General features: G+C 40.1%; 2 protein-coding genes across 3 annotated transcripts; one reads left to right on the forward strand and one right to left on the reverse strand.

Moving 5' to 3' along the window:
- The first annotated feature begins 2,961 nt into the window (after window positions 1-2,961).
- mc3r (melanocortin 3 receptor) lies at window positions 2,962-5,727 on the forward strand. The gene has a single exon (XM_064299173.1). It carries the CDS (start codon window positions 3,362-3,364, stop codon window positions 4,331-4,333), a length of 972 nt encoding a protein of 323 aa, XP_064155243.1. The 5' UTR covers window positions 2,962-3,361; the 3' UTR covers window positions 4,334-5,727.
- Window positions 5,728-15,587: 9,860 nt separating this feature from the next.
- On the reverse strand, window positions 15,588-22,857 carry LOC135234501 (uncharacterized). Of its 2 annotated transcripts, XM_064299176.1 has the most exons (5): window positions 22,445-22,853; window positions 21,941-22,077; window positions 20,093-20,297; window positions 19,542-19,747; window positions 15,588-17,262 (listed from the first exon to the last, which is right to left on the reverse strand). In XM_064299176.1, the coding sequence occupies exons 1-5, from the start codon at window positions 22,461-22,463 to the stop codon at window positions 17,206-17,208; spliced, it is 624 nt and encodes a 207-aa protein (XP_064155246.1). In that variant the 5' UTR covers window positions 22,464-22,853; the 3' UTR covers window positions 15,588-17,205. The 2 variants fall into 2 exon arrangements, with proteins under 2 accessions (XP_064155246.1, XP_064155245.1); XM_064299175.1 differs by having other exon boundaries at window positions 15,588-19,747; window positions 22,445-22,857.
- Window positions 22,858-25,072: the final 2,215 nt, after the last annotated feature.

Genomic DNA, 25,072 nt, shown 5'->3' on the forward strand with positions numbered 1-25,072 from the left:
ATCAAACCACTTGGTTTTACCTTGCTGAGTGATCTGATCTACAATCAAGCTTGTATCTAGTAAACCTTCTGATCACAACAGAGTTAGATCTCCCAAGAAGGAAAATGACAAAAATATATAATCAAATCATGAACGATTTACAATAATACAGTGCCCTTTATCACTACTGCAGTCTTTTTGCCAGTAAAAATAAATAACCTCTGAAACTATTGCTAAAGTGTGCGCCAACGCAATGTGAAAGTAAGTTGATACGCAGTGGTATAGCAAAGCCTTAGTTTCAGCTTGCAGGAAGCAGTAGGCTATGTTTGAAAGTTACGTAAATGATCTTGAAGTACAAGACACTATATGGTTACTGTAACATGCACATGGTTTTTGAGCAGGGGCAAAAGTCACGATGGGGAGGTCTTAGAGAGGGTAGTAGTAGCTTGCTTTTAGGTAATTTACTTAGCACTAGAATGTTTAATCCAGATAATTTTGTCACTGTTTGCAAAATAAGAAGTAGATTTTTAAGAAAAGCCACACTTTTCACATTCAAAATTCTATTTACTTACATAGAAATGTTCGTATTCAGATGCCCCTGAATATGCTGTCAGCTCAATGCAAATAATGCAGAATGCATAGTGACATTTGATTGCCTGTGAACAAAGAGCAGATTGATTGTTTAGTGCTCTGAGAGGGATTTCTAGTGATATCAATACAATCACTGTAGTATTAGCAATTATTTGACTTGTTGCTGACAGTTATTGGATTATAAAATGCCATAATCATCAACCTGGGGTGTCAATTTCAGCCCTGTTTCGAAGAAGGGGACTACCTTCCTATTTTTTTTGTTAGCTCTAGTGGTTCTACCAATGGGTTTTTTTTCATCAAAGTGCAAAGAGTCTAAGCTTTACAGAGGTTTAGGTGTTACAGCAGTGCACCTTGAATTAGTAGTGACTGTAGTGACTGATAAAAGCAATAATTTAAGATGATGCCATTTTTTGCCCCTCCCCAGCCACCTCCAGGAACTCATTAGGTTAAAAGGGGTCCTGAACAACAGCAGTTGAGCGGTGAAAATTATTGACATATCCCTGTAGTGGTCAGATGTTTTGCCACGATTGAGTCGCGTTTTCTCTTTTTGAGATCCACTTTTGTGTTTATAAGCCATTTTGATTTGCTTTTTTGTTGCGAGGACTCCTCTTTGCTCTCATCCTTGTTGGCCAGCTATACCTGACCTTTTCTCCACCAAAATAGTTACATCATTCTGCATCATACCTAGGGACAAAATGCCTTAGACTAAATTCTTAGTCAAATACTCACAGACAAATTACTCTTTTTCACAAACAACTAATTTCCTTTTCCCAAATAGATGCATGCTGAAAAAGCATCTGAACATTGGTTCTGGAAAGCAATTAATTCAATATGTTAGCCACATTAATCACTAATGGCCTCATACCTGCACCAAGGTATGAGACAAGTGTGTCCACTTTCACCAGCATTATTAATAGTACTATTAGCCATATTTATTGAACTCCTTGCCACTGTCATCTTACAAATCAGTGACATAACTGGAATATAGGTTTCAGACAGATCCCAAGTTTATATCCAGAGGATGTTTTTTACATCTGCAAAATCCAATGACCTCCCTACCCGAAGTCAATTTAATAAGTTCTCAAAAGTATCAAACTGTTCATTCAGTTGGACCAAATTGACAGACTGAACACTCAGTAGGGAATCTTGGGAAGCTGACTCAGAAACTTCCTTTCAACATCAGATACCAAGTTATTGATTTCCACCAATCTATCAGACTTATTTCACCTTGACTTCACTCCAATTTTCAAAACTATTGAAGGTGATGTAAACTGATTGAATAACCCAACCATTTACATAATTGGCGGAATAGCATAAGTAAAAATGAATATATCATTTTGAATATATTAATGGATCACATACATAAACATGTATAAATAAACTGTAATAAAGTTTAACTTTGCAATGTGAGTGTGGAGGGGACGGGGGAGTGTGTGCGCTTAGAAAACAAAACAGGCAATGAATATACCCAGGAGCACTGTGTGGGGGCCCTGATTGACAGGGGCCCTCAAAAAACCCTGCTGCACTTGTGCAGGAATGAGGTGGTGGGGCCAAATATGACATTTTTTCACGGGGGCAAAATCCCTGGCATCACCCCTGAAAATACCTACAGAGTTGTCTATTAAGTGGAAACAATGACAATCCAACAGTCAAAATCTGATATTACGGTATGAGCCTTTATCATACCCTGAATGGGATGTAGGTTGAGAAACATTCTATTATCTTTGCTATCAGTCATCCCAATATTTGTTTGTTCATATTTATGTATTAATGTGCATGCTCACACACACACATACACACACACACACACTGTGTGAAGGCTGAAATAGAGCACTGTACACATGTTGAATTGGTCATTGCATTCCCTGCTCTAAAAAACAAGTGGATAGTGCAACAATGAGATTCTGAACAAAGATATTGCAATCAGCGACCCAAACCACAATAGCTTTCTGGACGGGCATTGCCTCTTCAGAAGGTCAAGTCTGTAGCCTCTTCGACTGAGAGTAAAGACTCTATTTTGTCAGGGAGTCTTCATCTAAACTGCAGGCCATTTCTGACCCTCGTCTCCTGTGAAATTCAGGAGGATTCTGCAGTATCATCATGGAACAAACCAGACAACTGCATAAAAACATGTAAGCTTTCCACTGAAAATCGTTTTAATGAGAAATGGAAATGCAATGTTGAAATATGCATGAATGCACCAACTCCACCAACATAAATATACATTAACCTAAATATAATGCTAAGTACCACAGCCGGTGCAAGCGAGACCTTGAGGATATAGTGCTTTATTTCAGAGTAACCTGTTAGCATAAGTAGGGTTATTCAACCCAGTATGCCCACTCAGACTTTGAAACGTGCAGCCTGTCTCGCAATGTGACTGAAGGGGGCAGCATGTGCTCTGGTTTCCACAGTCTCACACTGCCGGTAGACTGCAGGAGTGGCCAGCAGTGGCTAACACTGATGCTTGTAACAAAAGGTGGAGCTTGCTGACGGTGATGTCTGCCTGTGTGTGTGTGTGTGTGTGTGCATGAGTATTGGTGAGTGTCTCTCCGTTATCCATTCATACATTCCGGAGCCGTGGCGGTCATAAGCAGCAGAGATCTGGACCAACAGAAGGGAAGGCAGGTTCTTTCACTACTCTCTCACTCTCCCTCCCTCTCTTGGTCTCCGCTCTGCGAGAATGATAGGCTCAGTCAGGGAGAGGAAGCAGCCGGGAGAGCATTAGAGGAGAACCGTTTTCACTCTGGAGGCTTGACCTGAGGACCACGGTGAGATCGAGACCCGCCAAATGAACGGCACCCGCGGGCTGCTGCCACTGCCGGACCCCTCCCTCAACGACACTGGGGGAGCAGGCGACGCGGGCAACCGCAGCGCTCCAGGGCTGTGCGAGCAGGTCCTGATCAAGCCCGAGGTCTTCCTCACCCTCGGCATCATCAGCCTGCTGGAGAATATCCTGGTCATCTTGGCGGTGGCCAAGAACAAAAACCTGCACTCGCCCATGTACCTCTTCCTCTGCAGCCTGGCGGTGGCTGACATGCTGGTGAGCGTATCCAACTCGCTGGAGACGGTGGTCATCGCCGTCCTCAACAACCGCTACCTGGTGGTGAGCGACCGCTTCATCCAGCTCATGGACAACGTCTTCGACTCCATGATCTGCATCTCGCTGGTGGCGTCCATCTGCAACCTGCTGGCCATCGCCGTCGACCGCTACATCACCATCTTCTATGCCCTGCGCTACCACAGCATTGTCACCGTCCGCAAGGCCCAGCTGGCTATCGGCGCCATCTGGGCCGCCTGTGTGGTCTGCGGCATCCTCTTCATCGTCTACTCGGAGAGCAAGACGGTCATCGTCTGCCTCATCACCATGTTCTTCACCATGCTGGCGCTCATGGCCACGCTCTACGTGCACATGTTCCTGCTGGCGCGGCTGCACGTCAAGCGCATCGCCGCTCTGCCCGCCCAGGGCGTGGTCCGCCAGCAGACCTGCATGAAGGGCGCCGTCACCGTCACCATCCTGCTGGGCGTCTTCGTCTGCTGCTGGGCGCCCTTCTTCCTCCACCTCATCCTCATCATCGCCTGCCCTAAGGACCCCTACTGCATCTGTTACATGTCCCACTTCACCACCTACCTGGTGCTCATCATGTGCAACTCCGTCGTCGACCCCGTCATCTACGCCTTCCGCAGTCTGGAGATGCGTAAGACCTTCAAGGAGATCGTCTGCTGCTTCGGCGCCAGCTGCGGGTTCCGCTGCAAGTACTGACAGGTCCCCGGGGGGACCCCCCTGGGTCTAGCCGAGGGGCAACGGGAAGCATTGCTTGACTTCTAGAAGGGTCCTTTCCGTCTGCTAATGTGTGCCTCTTTATGCAGGGGTACCCTCATGTTGTGGTTTGTAATAGCTGCTGTGTAGTTGTGTATTAATTTGTTTAAAAAACCAAGCATCAAATCAAGTGAAGTGAAGTGGCTGCATCTGAGCCCGCAGTTAAAAAAAAAATGGCACTCGACAATTGTCTGCTTGCATGTCTGCTTTTTGCTCTGATTGACTGGCACTTACCAGCACAGAACGGTCAGACAGGTTATGTTTTAATGAAAATGAGACAGTGTTTATACCAACAGTGGGTTTTAAAACACTTGTCTCTAGCTTAATAGGTCTTGTGTACCAAAGGCAATTATACAAAAGCTACATCCCCGCTCCCTGAAAGACAAGAAATCCACCATGTTACAGGAATACCTAGCAAATGCCTAGACCTGAGATGCATAGATATGTTTGCAGCGATATTTCTGTGGAGCCAATGAAGCTACCATATCCTAACTTCCGAGTTAATGGAAAGACAACTGAGAGACTAACCAGGCTGTGCAACACTGTGTGCAAAGATATTTCAAAATAATAAATGATGAAAGAGCACGCTGTGTGGTGTTTCCCATCTGTTATCATCATTATAAGCTTTTCTTCAGACTGATTGTTCACCTGCTTAAATGTTATTACTGCTAGTATTAGCTGTAGGTGGATAGATCCCCACAAAAACATTCTTGTCACTCTTACACAAGTACAGCAGTTACTAAATGACAATTAAAAATATGTTCCTATTCTATAGGCAATCATCAAAAGAAAAAAGACATTTGCATTATCTATAGCATGTGTTTGCATTTGAGTATTTGTTGATAATGGTTTGAACAAGGGAATCAAAGTTTATGATTAAAAAACATTTGAAGCAAGGCTTTCATTTGTGAAAGATTAATATATCTGCGAGTGTTCAGTGCATGCAGAGTGTTTTGGTTTGTTACAAAAAATACTGAGAGCATGTATTTGAAATATGAATGTTTGTATGTGTGGTTTATGACACTGTTTATTTAAGAAAATTGAAAGGAACACAGAACGTGGGAGGTAGAAAAGAAATTGTACAGAGTCTTGGGGTGAGGTGCTTATTAAGTCGTACAGCATGCCTACAAGTATCTAAAAAAAAAACATCTTCTTGCAGACATTAAATCATGATGATATTGTGCCTGATTTGACTGGAGAACATTGATACAATAGACTAATACAGTACATAACTAAGCAGATAAGTGCATCTCTTTTTTGGAATGAAGAAAAAAGGCTGTGTCTAAGTTTTGACTGAGTACTCCATTCAGAATACCTTTCCTCCCTCGCTGAATAGAACTCACCATTAAAAGCATCGCATTTACAAAGGATTCTGTTCCCTTTCCTTCAAGCGACCACAAAGCAGCTTTCAATCAGACACATAAGCCAAGCAACTGATTGTGCTCTAGGTGATGGCGGCTCTGTTTCACTCATTGTTTACAATACAGCTGAACTGCATGTCACGATCACGCCCTTACTCAGAATCTAATCTCAGTCCACCTGACTGAGACTCAAACCTCAAGTCATTAATTCGCAGTCAGATAACTAACCAGGATGTCTTCACTTCAGCCTTTCACCTATAAATGAATCTTGCCTTGGAATGAATGTAATACTTATTATGAATAACCCACTTTGAATTTGACACTTTCCATGACACATCTAGGGTGAACTTGTCAATATCTAAGTGACCCAAATAATCATGCTTCTTTTTTCCTTCGCATGAAGGTTTTAATTCCTCCCTACCTGAACAGAAAGCCATTGACTGAGAAATATCTGCTTTCTCAAAGTTAACAGGTGTTCCTTTCTGTGCAGTTAATCGATAGATGTTGTCAAGTCAATGAACACAGGATGGTGGCGTTGAACCAACTGGATTCCTTCTCACCCCCTCTGGAGCATAATCAATCGGGGCCGCTGAGGTATTCAGACCCACTGAAGCTCTGTTCTGTCATGCACATAACACACAGCGTAATAATATGGCAATCAGAATACCAGTCATAATTGGACAAATTGATTTGCTGAAAATCTGAAAAAATATGCATTGTCTGTGTTCTTCAGGATAAGCCCTTTCATCCCCGCCTACAGCAAGATCATTACACAGGTTGTACAAACCTCAGTAGTTTCTTAGCTGATTTTGTGAAGTACCTATTTTTACAAAACGGAGGGGGTTAAGCATTAGTCAAAAGCATGATTTTCTGTCACAGTGTATGATTAAAATTATAAGGAAAACTGGGACCTTGGGCTTATAAAGTTGTCCAAGTCACAATAGTTTTCATGGCGGTGGTCCAAATGACAGTTTTCTTGTTCACCCCTTTTGGAAAGCAGGAGGTATGGTTTCCTTGGTATCAAGCTGTTGTAGGATACATTTACAGAAAATCTGCTTCACTCATTTTTTTGTTTTTAGAATAACGTACACAAGTACCCCAGGGCCTCTTTGTATACTCTAATCTATGTAAACAAAATAAATTAAGAGAGGAAGAGAGGGAGGGATGGACAGAAAGGAGCATTTACTGCTAGGCTGAGGGTGTTGTTACCTCTGCCAGGCGAGAGCCTGCAGGGGATTATGCGTTTGGTCGTGTGTGTGTGCGTGTGTATCTTTCCGCAACTAATCTCGCATAATACTGGGTCAATCAGCCTAATACTTGTTGTGCATGCTGGCAGCAGGCCAAGAACCTGAATTCTCGAATATCTTGCAAATCGGTCAACGACAAGTATTTTATTTGAATTAATTTCCAGCATTGTCCATTGAAATAGCCTACATTGACGGCTAACGCCACACTCTTCCTAACCGGCCGGTAGTGGCCGCAAGTGATCAACAATTGCTTCGGTTTGGAATGAAAGACCAGCGATGTAAATGTCCATTTCAACGTTAAAATGCCAACAAAATAATCCGCCAAATAACGGGGTACGTTAATGTTTGAATCTGTGGCAATTATTTTGTTGCCATTTTCACGCTGAAATTGATATTTTACATCGCTGGTCTTTTGGAATTGTTCCCGTCTAGATTGTTCCTGTCCAGATTTGAAACGAAAGTGCCAGACTGTAACGTCAACATTAGCTCTGTCTAACACATCGTAGCTGATATGAATGACATTAACTAAAATGTCACCACCTTTAGCATTACTTCACTGAATCGGCGTTTTTGGGATTTTCAGTGGCACATGGTAAAAACTTGTAATATTGTATTTGTCTGGTTGCATTTATTGTGTAGCCTCTATTGTTGCATCAGCAAAGCTAACTAGCCTGTCGGAGATCTGCACTTTACTGAGTGCACTCTTCTAGTTTGTTATGTGAACCTTTTAGCTGTGCCAATATTCATGATATAACACGGCTTAAAGTTCCATTATACCTTTATAAAACAAACTCATCCAAAGATATCCGCATAGACCTTGGAATATACTGGCAGTCTGTGCCATTTTATTCACAAACCCCCCCGGCAGACAATAGACAACAACAGGTGCTTTTACCCCGGTGCGATCGTGTCGCTGCCTACTCCGGCACGCTATTCAACAATTAGGTATGGATGAATAATTGCAGACCCTGTAGTTATAGAAACGATTGGCCTATAAAGCCACCTACATATTTTCGAGTTTTCTCTGAAGCTGAGACTTCAAATAAACTACAAAAAAACTACTTCTCCATTTTGTTTTGTCATGTACATTTTAGGGCTTTTCTCGATGTTTCTGGAATATGCCTCTCTTAGCCTATATGATAAAACTGCTATAATTTAGAAATGCAAACATTGAAATTGGTTTTGTAATCTTTATTAAATTAGGTCGCTGCTTCATGCCGTTCATACTCTGCAGTTCAGAGTAAGGATGAGTAACTATGTTTTGATTTATAAAAACATTTGCCTGTGTTTGAAGCTTGATTTGACTGTTTGTTTACCTCAGTGTTATAAAACCCTGTTATGGCTATATAACATATAGGTCATTGTTTGTTAAACACAGCTTTAAAAAGCAAAGAACCTGTTGTTAAACTGCATTATTTTTGATGTCATTGTAAAATCATCATGACTTTAATGCTTTAATATCTCAACAATAGCAGTACAAGTGATTATAATGGTAAAAAATCTGGAATTTTTGGCATTTAATACAGCTTCCATGTTAAAATCCACCCACATCCGGTTTATGCCACTCCCGGTTTGTATCAGAATATACAGATACTTTTTTTTTGGCTGAATACAGATACAAATTGAAATAGTGGCATCTTTGTCCATCCGTAGTACACACCAAATATGGCATACTACTTAGTACCTACTACTCAGCACGCACTGTATGGCACATACTACTTAGTACATACTACCTAGTGCATACTATGTAGTATACACAGTCAGTGTGTACTAGGTTGTATGTACTAAGTAGTAGGTGCTCAGTAGTATGCACTAGGTAGTAGGTATTAAGTAGTTAGTGACTAGTAGGCAGATGTGGGGGAAACAAATTCTTTGGGGTTTTTTGGGGGGGTTAACTTAAGCATAAGTCTTCAGGTTTTTAGGTTTGCGCTGAAGACTCTGTTGCCCTGTTAACCAGTATGGCTAAATTGTGAACTCACTTCGTGAACATCCATTTGAGTTTATCCCAAAATGTCAACAAATGAATCAGATTCACTGAGTTAGCCACATATGTGTAACTGCAATGAGGCCCGGTTACAATAAACAATGTTGGTTACCTTATCTTATGAAATTAAACAAGGTCTATTCCATTACATTACATTACATTCATTTGGCAGACGCTTTTATCCAAAGCGACGTACAAGAAGTGCATTCCAATACATTGCTACCCCAATGTTTCCTAAATTATTTCAGGTAACTTGACCCTGTGTTTTTTCATCTTACCATCTGAAAATAATGTGCTAATTTAAAGTTCATTTCTTTTTGTACAGTGTTTGTTATGAGTAACTGATAATAATAATGCATATAAATGTATGAACCATAAAATAATTAAATAGAGAGCGAGAGAGCCATGCAGACTCTCGGCCTTTAAAAGCATTAACTTCTGTACCTTTTGACCTCATGTAAACAGACAGAATTCACAAACAACTCCACGTGTCCACGCAAGCCCCAAAATTGGGTTATTGTACTTTTTCTGCCAATTGCATCATCACAAATGGTTCGGTACCACTTTCAATAATTTCAATAAATCCCTGTTGGACATTTAGCTACATCTGCCAATGAGAACATCTCATCTTGAAATTAGCCAATTACCGGACACTCGATACACAGACGAAAGAACGTTGTAAAAACTTTGCATTCACCATCTTGGTCTTGTGTGGAAGCTACCTTGCTTGCTAACTAATAATTGCCAATCCAAATACCAGCAAATTAGCTTTTACAGCTAACTGAAGAGAATGCCCAATCACACAGTGATTATAAAATGACTATGAATAATCACAAAACTATATGCCCAAGGACAGAACATCCATCCATAAACTTTCAATATTAAAAGTGCCAAGCTATATAACTGGCTTGTTTATATACTCTGTGTGATAAAACCCAAAGTATTTGATTCCCTCACTTCTGCCTACTAACTACTAACTAGTTAGTACCTATTACGTAGCACATGCTACTTAGCACCTACTACTTAGTGCATTACACCTAGTACACACTACCCAGTACATACTACTTAGTACATACTGCGTAGTACATACGGTCAGTATGTACTAAGTAGCATGTAATAAGTAGTATGCATTAGGTAGTAGGTACTACGTAGTAGGTATTAAGTAGTTAAGAGAGAGTCTTAAGCCAAAACCTGTGAAACTGAAGGCTTATGCTTAAGTTAAAACCCCCACTTCTCCACACACCAATAAGTGAAACAGCGGACAGCCCACATCTGGACATTGAACTGAGGGGCTTAATGAGAAGTTTAAAGTCTCATTTGTTATTACAGTTGTCTGCATAAAATGTGTCCATATCATGTATGTTCATCTTAGTGGAATATTAAAAGGGTGAATGAACATTCTATTTCTCTATGCTATATTATGAGTATCAGCAGAACAGCTTGTCAACCAATCAACATTCAGGGCCAGTACTACCCATTTTATAACTGTTGCTGCAGTACATGGATTTTCTCAGTAATCTTAGTTTTCCAGCTGGACATGCAATGGAGGTGCAGTTTTATGTGAAGTTATGGGAGCTGACACCACTGTGTTCTTTTTTTGTCCATCTCATTTCAAAGTCAGTAATTTAGTCATCTTACTTTTCCACTGGAATTTGTATGTGACTTAATTTAGCGATATGAAATAATAAGCATTTGGGAATAATAGGACCATAGAGAGAAAAAAATGGAAGTATTGACATTTTAATTGATGACATACATCCTGTCACGCCTGGCGTCTGTCTTCCCCTGCTGCTTTCTCTGTGCCTGTATTGTTTCAGTGAGCCAACAGGGGGAGTTGCCACCCTTAATTGCTAATTGTCCTGGGAATAAAAGGCTGAAGATGGCGTGGATCCAGAGTTCCTTCTATCCCGACCTGGCGGGACACTAAATTAATCTAATGTATAGGTTGTAAATAAATAATTCACTTTTTGCACCATGACCTCTGCCTGGTTTCCGTTTTTGTTCGGCCTGCCCGACCCGGGCCGTAACAATCCCATTAATAAGAGTGGTAGGGTTTTCAAGCATTCAAGATCTCCTGGAATTGAAGGGATATGATATGTGGAGGAATATGACTTCCAAGGCACTTGATGGCAGTGTGGGTGCACTGGAGGGAAAGCACTGAGCCGGTTATTGCTTGCTTTTACTAGTTATGAGAGAGACTAGTATATGTTTCCAAAACATATGCCTAAGTATGAGAACATTCAGAAGGTACCTCAAGACATTGTCCACATAAAACTGATTTTCTGATTAATGTTGAAATTTCTATTCTGCCAAATCGTACAGGCAATCAATTTGATGAATAGTTTAAAATGGAATTGGGATATTGGGCAACCTTGCCTTGTTCCAGGAGCCAGTATGACTGGGTTTGGATATCATGCCATTGCTGATAACTGATTCCACTGGGGAGAAGTGTAGAGTTTTGATCCAATTCATGAATTGCTTGAAATGAAATTGCCTCCCAATCCAAAACATTCAAGAGTATGTCATGAGCCCCTGCTTGAGTATTTTTTTTGCTGGGCTAGGGAGTGCCTGGCTGTGGGCAGAGATGCATAATTTCAAATGAGTGGTGCCTAGCTGCAGATGAAAGTTGAAAGGACACTGTCTTCTAGTGCCTTGTTCTTTTTATTCCCCTCTCTCTCCGATCTCACTTATTTATGTTGCATCAGTATGTGCACCGCAACAGGCCCAACCCAGGAGGCTTACATTTTCCTGCAATATTCCATACATGAAACATAACACATGTATTGCAAATTATTTCTGTTCTTCCTTTAACCTCCTGCTATAGAGAGGCAGGTACTTCAGGTTGATTATTTTGAAGTATTTTATTTGCTTTCCCCCCATTTCCTCAAAATTTAGAATGCCCAATCCTATATTAACACTCATAACTGAAGCTGCCTCTAACAAGCGCAGACAAGCATGTGTTCTCTTCTGTGGTAACATTCAGTACATAAAGTTATTAATATGCCCTACAACGCATCCACAATACTCACAGAGATCCATATTTGTTTTGCATACAAACATTTTACAATTTATGTTGCTACCGCAGAGATTGTCAAAAAAATATCTGTGCACCACGTGTTTGAGTACAAACTGATTTTCCTGTATGGCTCTTGCCTGTGACTGGGATTGGTTGGGGTTGAAGTGGACTCGATTAAAAGGTGTAGTTTCTCAGGAAAATGTTAGCGTTTCATTACAGAGCCTGCTTAACTGATTTAACTGACCCCTTGGGCCGAGTCATCCAGAGATAGAGGGTCCTGCTTGGAAAGAGCCAACTACACCATGCAAGAGCGCCCCCTCTGGCCATTCAAGCCCCTGCAGTCTGCCTGCACCAACTGCACAATGAAGTACACCCTTCCCACCCAATGACTGCTCAGATCAACTGATGGACCGAATAGTCAAACGGAAACTCCAGAACGTGCTTCAAATGCTTCAAATGCTTCAAATGCTTCAAATGCTTCCCTGCAATCTCCCGACTTGACAGAGAACCTTGCTCAGAAACCGGCAGGCCAATGAGTACAACTGGCCATTCCAAAGTGGAAGAAAAAGCACGGATAAAAACTGGTGTAGAATGAGAAGTTGATCATTAATACTGCCGGCCCTGCGGCAGATGGAGCATTTAAAAACAGCCGGCTCATGCGATGGGGAAAACATAATAAAGGTTTTTCAGAAATAAAAAAAAACAGCTTTGAACCTCATGACTGCTTCAGAGCTGGCAGCCCCTGGAAAGAACGTAAAGGTCTTGTTTGATGAAATATCTAATAATGAGAAAAATTTACCGAATCCATGTTAGGTCACCGCTGTGCTGCATTGTTAAGGGGGAAAATAGAAGTTAATGCGGGCTGAAAATTACATATATTTTCTTTTCCTTGAAATTCTCATTTCCAGTGTGTATCTTCAATTGGTTTTTCTCAGTCTATCTAGCTAATGCGGTCTTTTTCTTCCAGAGAACATTTCCCCCCCTGAACATTTCCCTCCCCATCCCACACAAGCCCCCTCTTTCCTCAACCATCAATCCATCTCCTCTGCCCCTTCTACTCAGTAGCATTTTCTACTCAGTAAAAAATCAGCAAGGCATTGCATTTAACAAGGATAGAGTAGTAATGCTAGATCTGGAAAATGGATAGAGTCACTGATTGTAGTTAATTGCAATTGCAAGGAAAAGAGTGCCAAATTGTTTTTTTTTTTTTTCCGTGGAGTCAAGCTAGTAGTCATTACAGGACTCTAGCTTATGGTTATGCTTCAGTGCAGTTGAGAGGAGAATAGCAATAGCAGCCTAAATGTCTGAAAAGACAGGTTGAAAAGCATTTTCAATTTTTGATTTAAGACAGAAGACTGTGAATACCTCAGCAGTGGCATCTGCTGGTGATTCTTTCCATCACTGCGGGAACATAATCAAAATGCTTGCCCCTATTTCGAAGGAGCCATCAAGTCACCAGACGCCATGGATGGGAATGCTTAGGCTTGGGCATGGATGTGAAGGTAGATAGCAGCCTGCATGTAAACAGGAGCTGTCCCTGTAGGCTAACAGCAGTGTTTAGATGCTGCTTGACTACCACCTGATATGGTTTGCCTATATAAAATCCTTTCGCATATTTTGGATTAGGGAACTGTAGGTTGTCATATTGCAATACAACGGCAACAAAAGGATACAAAAGTAAAAAGAAAAACACTATAAAACTATTTTTCCCAGGGGGCAGCACTGGCCCTACAGGCACGTATGGCCGCAGCCGTGGTTCATTGCAATCACATCAGCTGTGGCCCATTGCCTAATTATGGGCTGTATAAGAGGCCTAGCTTTAAGGCCTAGAGAGGAGGGTTTTCAGGGCGTTGGGTGTGGGTATGTACGGTGTGGTGGGTTGATGCCTGGTTGGTGCCTGGTTATTCTTCTTCCTTTAAGCTGTTTGGTTGGCAAATTTTCATTTGGCATTTTTAAAATTTATTTCTGTAGCGTAAGGGTTTTTTGATCAGTAAAAGACGGTAAGCCAAACCTTTCAGTTGTTTTCCTGTCTGTTCACTACGTGAGCAGTGGCCATCCCCAGCCCTGCCTCACATGACATAATTACCTCGATATATAAAATGTTAAATTGCTGTTGAATTACAACCATGTTAGCCTTTGTTATTATTTTTACAGTTATGATCATAATGACAATGGTCGAATGGGCACCCCACTGCATCCAGGACAGCTGAATTACTGAAGATTGTCTTCCACAAACTGAAAACACCTCTATTTACACTGCATCTTGCCTCAACTAACCCAGAACTCTGAGCTGTTATCATGGATTTTGGATTACTGGCCCTATCTTTGCTACATGTAACATTTTATTATCAGACCCCTCCGCTACAATTTCCCCAATAATAACAATAATGTTGATGATGATCATTATTATTATTATTACTACTACTACTACTAATAATAATAATAATAATAACTCATGGCTATTTGCACCAAAGGACACACAGGGCAGTGATGGTGTGTGAATTGTCATTTTACCCCCCTGCACAAAGCACAAACCATTTTTAGTCCTGTTGATTATTGTAACTTTGAGGTCGCTCTCATGCAGTAATTTGCTTTTCTCCACATGTACTTCTGCTGCTATAGAAAGCCATGCTCACCTTGAGTGCAGTGTTCTCTGGTTGAATGCGTACAGGAAAGTTCCAGGGTAATGTGTAGAAAATTAACGTACAGCCTCCGGCCGGGTAACACAACCAAACGAGCTGCCTTGCAGTTACCTGAAGTGTTTTCAGTGTGATTTCCCAGACACCAGCCGTCCATCGTAAAGTCAGCAAGTTGTCAAGTTTGAATACCTAAAATGTCCTTCGTTGCACAGAAAAACTGTCTGGGCCAATCAGTCATACACTAAAAGGGAATTTAAATAAAACAACCCCAGAAAGGGCATGTTTGCCCTGTTACTTACCCCTAAGAGGGCCTTGGAACATGTGCATAGGACCAATAAGGGCACAAAACTTTTACAGTCACCAAATCCCCCCCCCCCGCCATTTGCTCGCTGGCATGAGCATTAATGATGTCAAAGCTATCCACTGTCTATAAAAGAAAGGTCACAGCATGTTAACAGCAGGGCTTTTGAAAAGAGAAAGATTCTTGACATTTCTAAATAACTGTAATAGCAATATTTTGCCAGTAATATTAGGTGCAACTGCAGAGTCAGGCCAAAATGCATATTATCAGGAGATGGCAGGCTTGCACACAGTTCTTGGAAAGCGGTTATGAATTTTTATTTTTTATTTTTTTTGCCAGTCATGTGAGCCAGAAACATTCAGCTGAATGACGACAGACCTTAACTAGCTGGTGCAGGCAAGCAACAAGCATCCCATCAACCAGATGAGTCATGAATTAGGAAGGTCAATATTGCAAATCCCAGAGAATAAATAATAAAGGGCCCAGCAGAAAGGCTGCCTTTCAACTGACCATTTATACCATTACTTATTTAATTTTTGATAGATTTGTACATACATTTTTGTATGATTTATTTTACAAAGAGCACTTTAATTTACTGGATTTGACGTAAATCGTTCCACAATTCTCAAAAAAGGGGAGTACGACACAATTAACTTTCAAAATGTTTTAAAGTCCTTGAAAATATTTTACATGACAATTACATAATGATCACTCAGAAGATGCTCTTATTCAGAGTGACTTGCAGAAGTGGACAACATCAGTGGTCCTCTCAGGAATACAGACATCATACAAAGAAGGAGAAGAAAGAACATTTACAATCAATCAATGCCAAGTTAACCAAACAAACCAACAATTAGGATTGCAAAACAGTAAACACCATCATACTGCTGACCTATCTTTGTACAGATATACCTATATGATTGTCCCAAAGCTACCTCCACAACGCAAAGACTTTCTAAAACTAAAAGATGCTCATGGCAGTATGGGGGCACAACAGTGTGGAATAATGCTGGTTTATATGGGCAACAGTGTGAAGCAATGATGCTGTGCTAATGTATCAGCTAGCATACCTGCTACACACAATACAAAACCACAGTTCACAGTTGGGTAGTCAAAAAAAGAGTTTTCAAAAAAGAGAATGGGTGGGTAGGCATGGTGAGAATTATATTAGGCCTTTTATTTATTTATTTATTTATTTACAATCTATCCAATTAGTAAACCCAACCCTCAGAGATTTTCAGTCCCGAAAACAGGACATGTTCAGAAAAAAATAGGACATCAGCCTAATTCACAGGGGCAATATGTAAAATGTGAGTACATATTTGGACCAGCATACATGAGTGTGCAGTGTTAGTGACAACGGCAAAACTTTCTTTCAGGCGTTTGAAGAAGTATGCGATATGAAAACATACAGAAAATAGAAATGTCTGCTGGGAGGAAGTTGTCACATTGCTTGTACACACCCTATTACAGCAGCAGGTGGCACTGGTGAGCAACAGTTAAATAAACAAGACCACCAACTTTCTTCCTTAGCTTCTTTTTGTCAATGCACATCTGCTGTTATTTCATTTTGTAAAGGGTTTTTCTAAGACAGATGTTTCTTATATTACATTTTACACAATAAAAATAAGTTGAATTATTTAAATAGGGAGTCGTTTATTTTTCTGTCTTTTTGGGTGGATTATCTTTTATCATGGACATTACAGATTGCGTAAAAAGCCTACTGCCATCTTTAACTGACCATAATTAAAAAACAACGATTTGGTTTTAACCGATTTATCACTTAGAGGTCTTTCTGGCACTTTGCATTTTAAAAAATAGAACTTACTAGATTTCAAATACTATCATGACTCACAATAGAGAATTCTTTTTAAATAATAAAAAAATATATTTTATGGAAAGACTCAAGATGTTCATTTCATCACCACACATCCAATGAAATCTAAGTACAAATATAAACATAGCCAATCATTAATATTAGAATTTAACATAAAATATTATATTAAATTATAATATTAATATAATTTTTTTCCAAGACATTATATACACTATATTATCAACATGTTAGCCACCTATATGTATGTACATGCAAATAATACACATTAACATACACATATGGGTTTTAAAAACACTGTTAAATTCAACTTAAATCCCTATGCAACAATGCTTGATTTGCTTCATCCATTAAAAAAATAGGAATGTGACCCCGCCCCTGCCTCCCCAACGCCTGATTGATTGTCCGTGTCCATCCCCCCCCCCCAGTGGTCTTACGACCAGTCGTCCATTCTCTGTCTCTCTCCTCTTCTTCTGATCAAGAGCAGGACCTGATGTAAAAGTTGATGCACACACACAAAAGTATAATAAATTACAGAAGCAACAAGGCAGAAGGGCAGTGATCCGTAAGCCAGCTCTGTTAAGCACTGTCACTGGTGGGGTAAGCACCGCTAGCTCGGCCTTACGGTAGCAAACCCACTGTCACTGGAACTCACAGTGGGTTTGGAGTAGTAGTGCCTCGCTGTCCGTAATAGGCTTAAATATCAACCACAGGTAGATCAAAAAAGCCTTGTAGCAATTGTTTAAGTCAGGGGTGTCCAATCTTATCTGAAAAGGGCCGTGTGCAGGTTTTTGTTCTAGCCCAGCAGTAAGATACATGCAGACCTGCCAACCTTGGGAAAATATTTTGAGTACCACAATAGTCAGTGTAATGCTTAGTTCACATGCTTTCGCACCACTTCGATTTGCACACGACAGTCTGCAAGACACACACACACACACACACACACACACAAGCCTTTCTTCATAATTCTAGTTTTGACTGTATAATTGATTAATGTATAATGATTGTATAATTTGACCTGATTCTAAAATATCACTTGCACTGCACTGGGCTATATTATGATATACTTGCAAGTCAAAAGTTTGAGTACACCTGCTTAAAACCATTTTTTCATGATTAATATTTCATTATATGATGTGTGCTTATACAAACTGATAACCATAAGTGAATTGCATTTAATTATTTAATAAAAATACAAAAAAATATTTTGTATATTGTAACATGTTTTCATTTTCAAGTATTTACAGAAACTTATGCTGCAATGTAAACAAAATAAATAAATAAATAAATAAAACCCGATGTAAAACACTGTCCTTTATGAATAAAAAAAAAGTTTCTGTTCATGATTTCCATTTTTATTTAATAATTAAATAATTGAATCAGCTTATATAGGCACACATCATATAGGGCTAATGAAAAAAAGTATTCAGTTGAAAAATTATCTAGGAATGTAGGCCTTTGTAATTAGAGGTTTAGCTAAATTATTACATGAAGCTTCTTGGTGGCTAATGTCAAAATCATAAATGCACAATGTGCAAAATGCATGGTGCGGAAGTTTTGAGGGGCGGAGGTACGGCCATTGCTCCTGATATTTTGCTCCAACAGTGTGCGCGATTCAAATTTAGAACAGAAAGTCTCCGTGGCGTTTGAGTTACTGCAGATAAATAATTCCATCAGTTATTCACACCGTAGCCGTCTCGTAACGAGGCTAAATCGTATGCGAGCTACTACTACGGCTAACTATATACACAAATTTATCTCGTTAGGATATACCCCTTGAAATGCATCATCTCGTTACCGAACATGTTTTAACGTTTTATATGTTAACACTACGGTCACATTTTTGTGCTTGATTATTACTCTCCCACTTCTCATTTTACCTCAGCTATGCAGCGTTACGCCTCGGTGGATAATAAAGTACCGCTGCGTATCAGTGGATGTTGAGTGGGTCGGGGAGGAGTTACAGAACCACAAGCACAAGGTCGTATCTGGTCCAATCAGAGGGATGTAGTTTAAATACCGAATAATGTACGGTATTTTTTGTATTGATTGATTGTTTTCCGTAATAAAATTAGAATAATATATATATATTTTTTTTGCGTAGTTTCAGTTGGCATTTCGTACATGCGTTTTTTTTTAACCAAGAATTGGTTGGTACACAAAATGCGTGCAGGTTGGCAGGTCTGCACATGATTCCACTTAACTTATCTTCATTGGAGACCTTAATTAGTTAATTAGCTAATTAGTTCATTAGTTAATTATTGTAGTGCTGGGCGAAAACAAAAATCTGTACCCACACCGACACTTTTTGGACTGGACACCCTTGGTCTAAGTTATTTGTCCTAATTCTGAATAAAAGGCAACTAACTAACTTTCCCGTCAGCTATTTTGAAAAGATGAATTTCAGGGCTAATTCTCTTGTAAACAATCTACCGTGAAATGGTGTCATATCATTTATGGGGGAATGAGGCCAAAAATGGGAGGATCTTTGAGATCAAAAATGGGAGGAGCTGTAGATCCACCCTTTATGTTGTTCATGACAAATTGCTTTCCCACCACTAGTTCAAAAGCAAAGAATCAAAAGTGAATAACAACTTCAATAACAAGCACCTGCCTCTCTGCAGTGCTCCCAGATAGAAACTTCAATTGCTTGCATGTAAGGCAATATAATAATACCAAAGAACAACAACTTTATTTGTACAGAATTTTCCTCAAATGAGGCAGAAAGTATTTTACAGAAAAAGTCATTATGAAGATTATGCTTACCCAGACCGAAAAGATGGACAAAATGACTTTGACAAAGGCAATGACTGAAAAACTGGTTACGACCAGAACCAGGGAGACCTCCACCACCTGGTCCATGCAGGGAGCAGTGAAGCAGGACATCATGCCAGTCAAAGTAACCAAAGCAGCAGGTGTGGTATCAACAGGGGTGGTGTCAGCAAGGGTGGTATCAGCAGGGGTGACACATTCTGTGAAAATTCACATAAAAGTAGGAGGTGAATTTGGGATTCTCTGGGAAATACAGTGACCTCCATGTTTGAGACAAAGACACATTTTTCTTGATTTAGCTCTGCACTCCACAATTTTAGATCTGAAATTAAATAATTCACACATGGTTAAATTAGAGATTCTCAGATCTTACTAAAAGGTATTTTATACATTTTGGTTTCACCATGTAGAAATTACAGCACTTTTCATGCCCTCCCCCTCCATTGATTTCCGTAAGAAGGGATTTCCAATACTAGAAGTGAATGCACCTCTTTGTAATGCACTGATGATTCAAAGATTCCCTTGCCAAGTGTCGCACACGGTACCTGACACGCTGAGATGGAGTTTTGATTCTTTGTTCTCGCCACCCACATTTGCAGACAGAAAACACTCGTAGTCCCCCGAGTCCTCAGGCCTAACACCGGGGACTAACAGGCTCTCGTCATGTCCGAACTCGGCCATCCGTGCAGCCTTGAACTGCTGCACTCTGTCCTGAGCTTTCCTGATAATCCCGGTTCGAGTACCGCTCACCTATAGGAATGTAAACACAATTAAAGACAGGCCCTGTAACATTCACCTGCAGGAATGCAAAAATGTTACAGACAGGCCCTGTAACATTCACCTGCAACGGCCCCTTGAGGACTTGGGTTTATTACCTCCACATGGACATGAGAACGCACGTTGAGTAGCTATGTACAACCAGGACGTGTGTTTGCAGTGCATATGTACAACCAGGATGTGCGTTTGCAGTGTGTCGTCCTGGCGTTGTCATTCACGCTAGCGTACTTACATAAGGTAGTGCGCGGTCCTTGCTCACTAAGCAACCAAAGCTATGCGTTCCCTGTGAAACTGAGTAAGAGGAAAGAGACAGTAGCTTATGATACGTATGGTATGTAGGCTAAAAGCGCACTCCAAATACGTTAATGAAGGTTACTGAAATTTTCAACAGCAAATGTAAACACAATTAAAGGTCACTATAATGTTCAACTTCAAGAACGTAAAAAGAATTACAGAGGGTCACTGTGTTCATCTGCAATGATGCAAATACAAATGAACTACTTAAAAAAAAAAAAAAAAACTTCTAGCCTATGAAGAGGAAGTTAAAAACAAAAATAGTCTGCACCTGGCTGGTTGTAAGAGGGAAAAAGTCTTGCGTTCCACTTTTGTTTCCTGTCACCAGCGACATAGAACAACGACAAAAAAACGAAGAAAATTTTTTTTTTTGATTTAACCCTTGGAGTTAAGAGGCATTAAGGGACTGCTATGTACAGGTTATTGGTGGACAATTCTCAATAGCCTGAAAACCATGATGGAACATAAACTTCCAGTTAGGATTTAGCATATATTTTCCTGTTATTGATATTAATATAGATCAATGAAATGACCCCAACAATTTTATACTGTTATAAATTGAAAGCTTAGTCTTATTTTGGGTTATGTTTGCCGAAACTACCGTTTTCAGATACCATGCTTTGGAATTTTCAAGTCCCATGTCATATTTTGTAGCACAATTGTGTTCGTTTTGATAAGTTTTCCGAAGTCATTTCAGTTGTTTAATCTGTAGTATCTGGGAAAACTCATAGCAATCCCGTAAGTCATTTTGTCATAAATGTCCAGATAAAACACTAATCGTAGCTAACACTAGCCCAAATGGTTCAAGAATACTGGGGAACATCCCTGTGAGATGAGTTCGTGTCCCCCCAAAAAAATTTAAATATAGTTGTTCCCAGTTATGAAAACTCGCAAAAAATATCTTTCAAATAGCCTACATTCTTAGAATGTACTGAATGTAAATATTGAAATGGTAGTTTCTTTTTATTTCTTTTTAACCATTTTACATTTTGCAATTCGCGGCCACCAAAAAAAAAAAAAAAAAAAATTCCCATTAAGCTCGTATGAACCGAATGGCGTTCATGCAATGTCAATTATGACTCAATTGTATGTATGTAAGTGCGTAGAAGGTTTATCTTAACCTTCCTATAATGGCCCTGGGACGTTATAAGAAGCAAAAACTGTTAGCTGGGTAATTCTATGCTCTAGATGCTGCAGACAATTGCTAAATACCGCTTTCATAAACGAATGGCTCACATGTTGATGAATCATACTTAGGCTATATTAAAAACAACTCGTATTCGAAAAAAGACATGCCATATCTTGGGGCGGCCGGAGCCTACCTTATACCAAGTGACGGACCTGTACTGCTTAGAGCGACGGGTAGCATCACAGGGCAGAGTGATATTTTCTCCGCACTCGCTGTTAACCGAGTTCAGACTCTCCGAGCACCTCAGGATCCCGACGACAAACAAATACGCTGTTGGAGCACACAGAAGCGGTCTCATTGTACTTTCGCGCACAACACTAGATTTACAGGTCCCCTTTTCTTCTGTTCACTTTCACAGATGAAACTTTCAAAAACCACGACACGTTTCTCCTTTTTCAATGAAAACTATTAACACATTTGACACAAATTGGTTATTAAAATATGTATTAGCTACCGTATGCATTATTGTCATTTTCTGAAATCCAAATTAACGAGTATAGTGAAAAGCAGTGATTAAGAACTACCTTTCATAATGCCTTAAGACACAAACGGCTACGAGTTTAATCGCCAGATAACCAGTTAAATCGTTAAATTTATTTATGGTGAAGATCTACAGGAGGCAAAAAATTAAACTTACATAAACATCTTGAAAACATTTTCGTTGTCGATGGTGTCGCTGTGAAGAGAGAGCCTCGCACGATGTTTCCACTGCTAGAACTACAACCCACCCACCATTTCCCGTAAATGAGGTGGGGTTGTCGATGTCGATGTGGTTGTGTCAGGGCTCTGTGCAGGTCAGTCAAGTTAATCCACAGCAAACTCTGCAAACCATTTCTTTATGGATTCGCTTTGTGCACGGGGGCATTGTAATGCTGAAACAGGACCTGCCCTAAAATGTAAAGGTGGAAGCACACCACTCTAGAATGTCGCTGTATGCTGTAGCATTAAGATTTCCCTTCACTGGAAGTAGGGGCCCTGTTACACGAAGCAATCTCCACACAACTTTTGTTTCTTGCAACTAAATTGCTCTAGGATTGCTTCGCTTAACACCACTGCCATTTACTTGCAACTGAAATGCAACCGATTCCATGCAATTGCCAATCAGAGTAGAGATACAGGGTGAGTGCGCACTTATCCACGTACGTTTTAATCTGTAACGTTAATTTTGCTCATGTAGCGTTTCGGGGTTTCGTCCAAATTTAAAGGAGATCCAAAATTGGGAATGCATATAGCCTGCAGCTTCTCGTTTCCTTGTTGAAAGGACTAGGTTATCTGTGACATTAAGGACAAAAACGTGGCGAACAATATGCCGTTATAATAACCTATCAACCGTAAATTCCCATACAAGTGTACTACAATGAAAAACACGTTTTCAATGTAAAATTTTTTTTTTTTTTAAATGCCACGTTACTCACACATTAAAATAGCTGTCTATAAATCATTACTTCAAATGTGCAAAATCTAGGCCTGCCATTAAACGTACTTATATCAAAATTGTGTTACAAGAAACAAATTTGGCTGTCTTAGGTCAAGCAAATTTAACAAGCTGTATTCCAAAGCAGTGCTGCCGAATGTTTCCTAAATTATTTCAACTAACTGGACCTGTGTTTTTTCATATTACCATCTGAACAGAATGTGGTCATTCAAACTTCGTGTGACATCAAATTGTCAAATGTCAATCATTTATAGCGGAAATGATTTGCAATTCAGCTGTGTTACACCTAATAATGTTTTAAAATGACAACACTATTTGAACAATTGTCTGCATCCAGTGTTTTGGTGCATGAAAAGCACATAATTAATAAAAATCATTATTATTGTTGTTGTTAAGAAAACATTATTTAACATTATAGAAGGAATTATGCTGTTGTACTTATTCGGCTAAACTTTATTTGACTGACAAGCATACAATGCATTAATGGGGCAAACATATGTCTGTTTGTACTTGTGAATGTTACATGCTGCTGGGAAGGATGTGATAATTAAATATTCTATGTATTTATGTATGTATGTAAGTACAGATATTTTACATTCGGTGTTGATTTCAAGTTGCAAATATACAAGAACTTGTACATTTTACAAAATTAACTTGACAACCGAGTATAGACATATCCTTCCTGGCACGTACGTTTTAATCAGCTGTTTAAAAACATTCATTCAAATCATGGGTTCACAACCTTTTTCAGACAAATGCCCCCCTCGCCAATGTTCAGGGCCCACGCTGCACCCTCCCTCTGGGCCCCCTGGGTTTGTTATAGGTCTATAAGCTATGGGAAAATGTGTCAAGGCTCATTGCAGGCACACTAAGAAAAGAGCTAAACTGTGCAAAACAAAGCAAACACAAAATGGAAAAAGGAGTTAAATGCAAAGTACAATAGTGCAAATTTCTTCAGTCATAAAGAAACTCGCTTCTCCCTTCCCTTGCCCCCGCTCATTTGCAGTGCGCTTTAGGCCTACATAGCATGCTTAACCGACTGTCCGCCTCCTCTGCGTTCGCATGCTTACATAGGCTATGTTTCAGGTGCTACACCGAAATCTGTGACCCATCGAAATCTGTGACCGCAGAGGCCGCTGTTGCACATTTTCTGCATGCGTGTTGTCGAGAACGGGCATGAAGAAGAGCATTTACGTAGACGGCGTAAACTACTCCTAAGCACTGGATTGCCATCGCTCCCTGTCCAGTGCATGTAATCGCTGGTTGTTATTGCTTCCCATGGAGAAAGAGGCAACGTTGGTGGATCATACTAACCACCCCAGGCATGGTATCTGTCAGTAGAAAGTAAATAAAATAAATTAAGTTAAAAAAATGTTTTAGAAACAACTGTTTTATTTTTATTATTAGGCTACTACATTTTATGAAATTAACTATAAACTGTTTCTAAAAATGTGTATTTCTGCCTGCATGCACAGTGTGACATTTAGTGATTTAGTTATATCCGCGGTCACAGATTTCGGTGGGTCACAGATTTCGGTGTAACGCCGGCCTTAACCTTATATTCCGACTGCATTTGCCCCCCAGGAGTGGTACATGTACGAGATGATGCTGCGATTGTCTTCTTTGAAGGCTGCTTCTTCTGTCTTCGACTTCATGTAGGCTACTTTTTACACAGGTCGCATCCCAGGTCCATGGTGAAGTCTCTTCTGCTCTCAGTCTTGTCAAGACATTCAACGTGTGCAATGATGCCAGACCAACAAAAAAAAATGTTAGCCAATTCAGTCGCAGTTTCAGTACAAATGTAGCCTGTGTCAGAGGTCACTCATCAAA

Source organism: Anguilla rostrata, chromosome 11, assembly GCF_018555375.3.
Source record: "Anguilla rostrata isolate EN2019 chromosome 11, ASM1855537v3, whole genome shotgun sequence".
Taxonomy (NCBI): Eukaryota; Metazoa; Chordata; class Actinopteri; order Anguilliformes; family Anguillidae; genus Anguilla; species Anguilla rostrata.

What these genes read in the sequence shown, in the direction of transcription:
- mc3r (XM_064299173.1), top strand. Translation starts at nt 3,362, where the DNA reads ATGAACGGCACCCGCGGGCTGCTGCCACTGCCGGACCCCTCCCTCAAC.
- LOC135234501 (XM_064299175.1), bottom strand. An exon ending in GGTCCGTCACTTGGTATAAG is followed by an intron (nt 20,298 to 21,940) that starts GTAGGCTCCGGC and finishes ACATTCCTATAG; the next exon opens with GTGAGCGGTACTCGAACCGG. An exon ending in ACTCCATCTCAGCGTGTCAG is followed by an intron (nt 19,748 to 20,092) that starts GTACCGTGTGCG and finishes GAATTTTCACAG; the next exon opens with AATGTGTCACCCCTGCTGAT.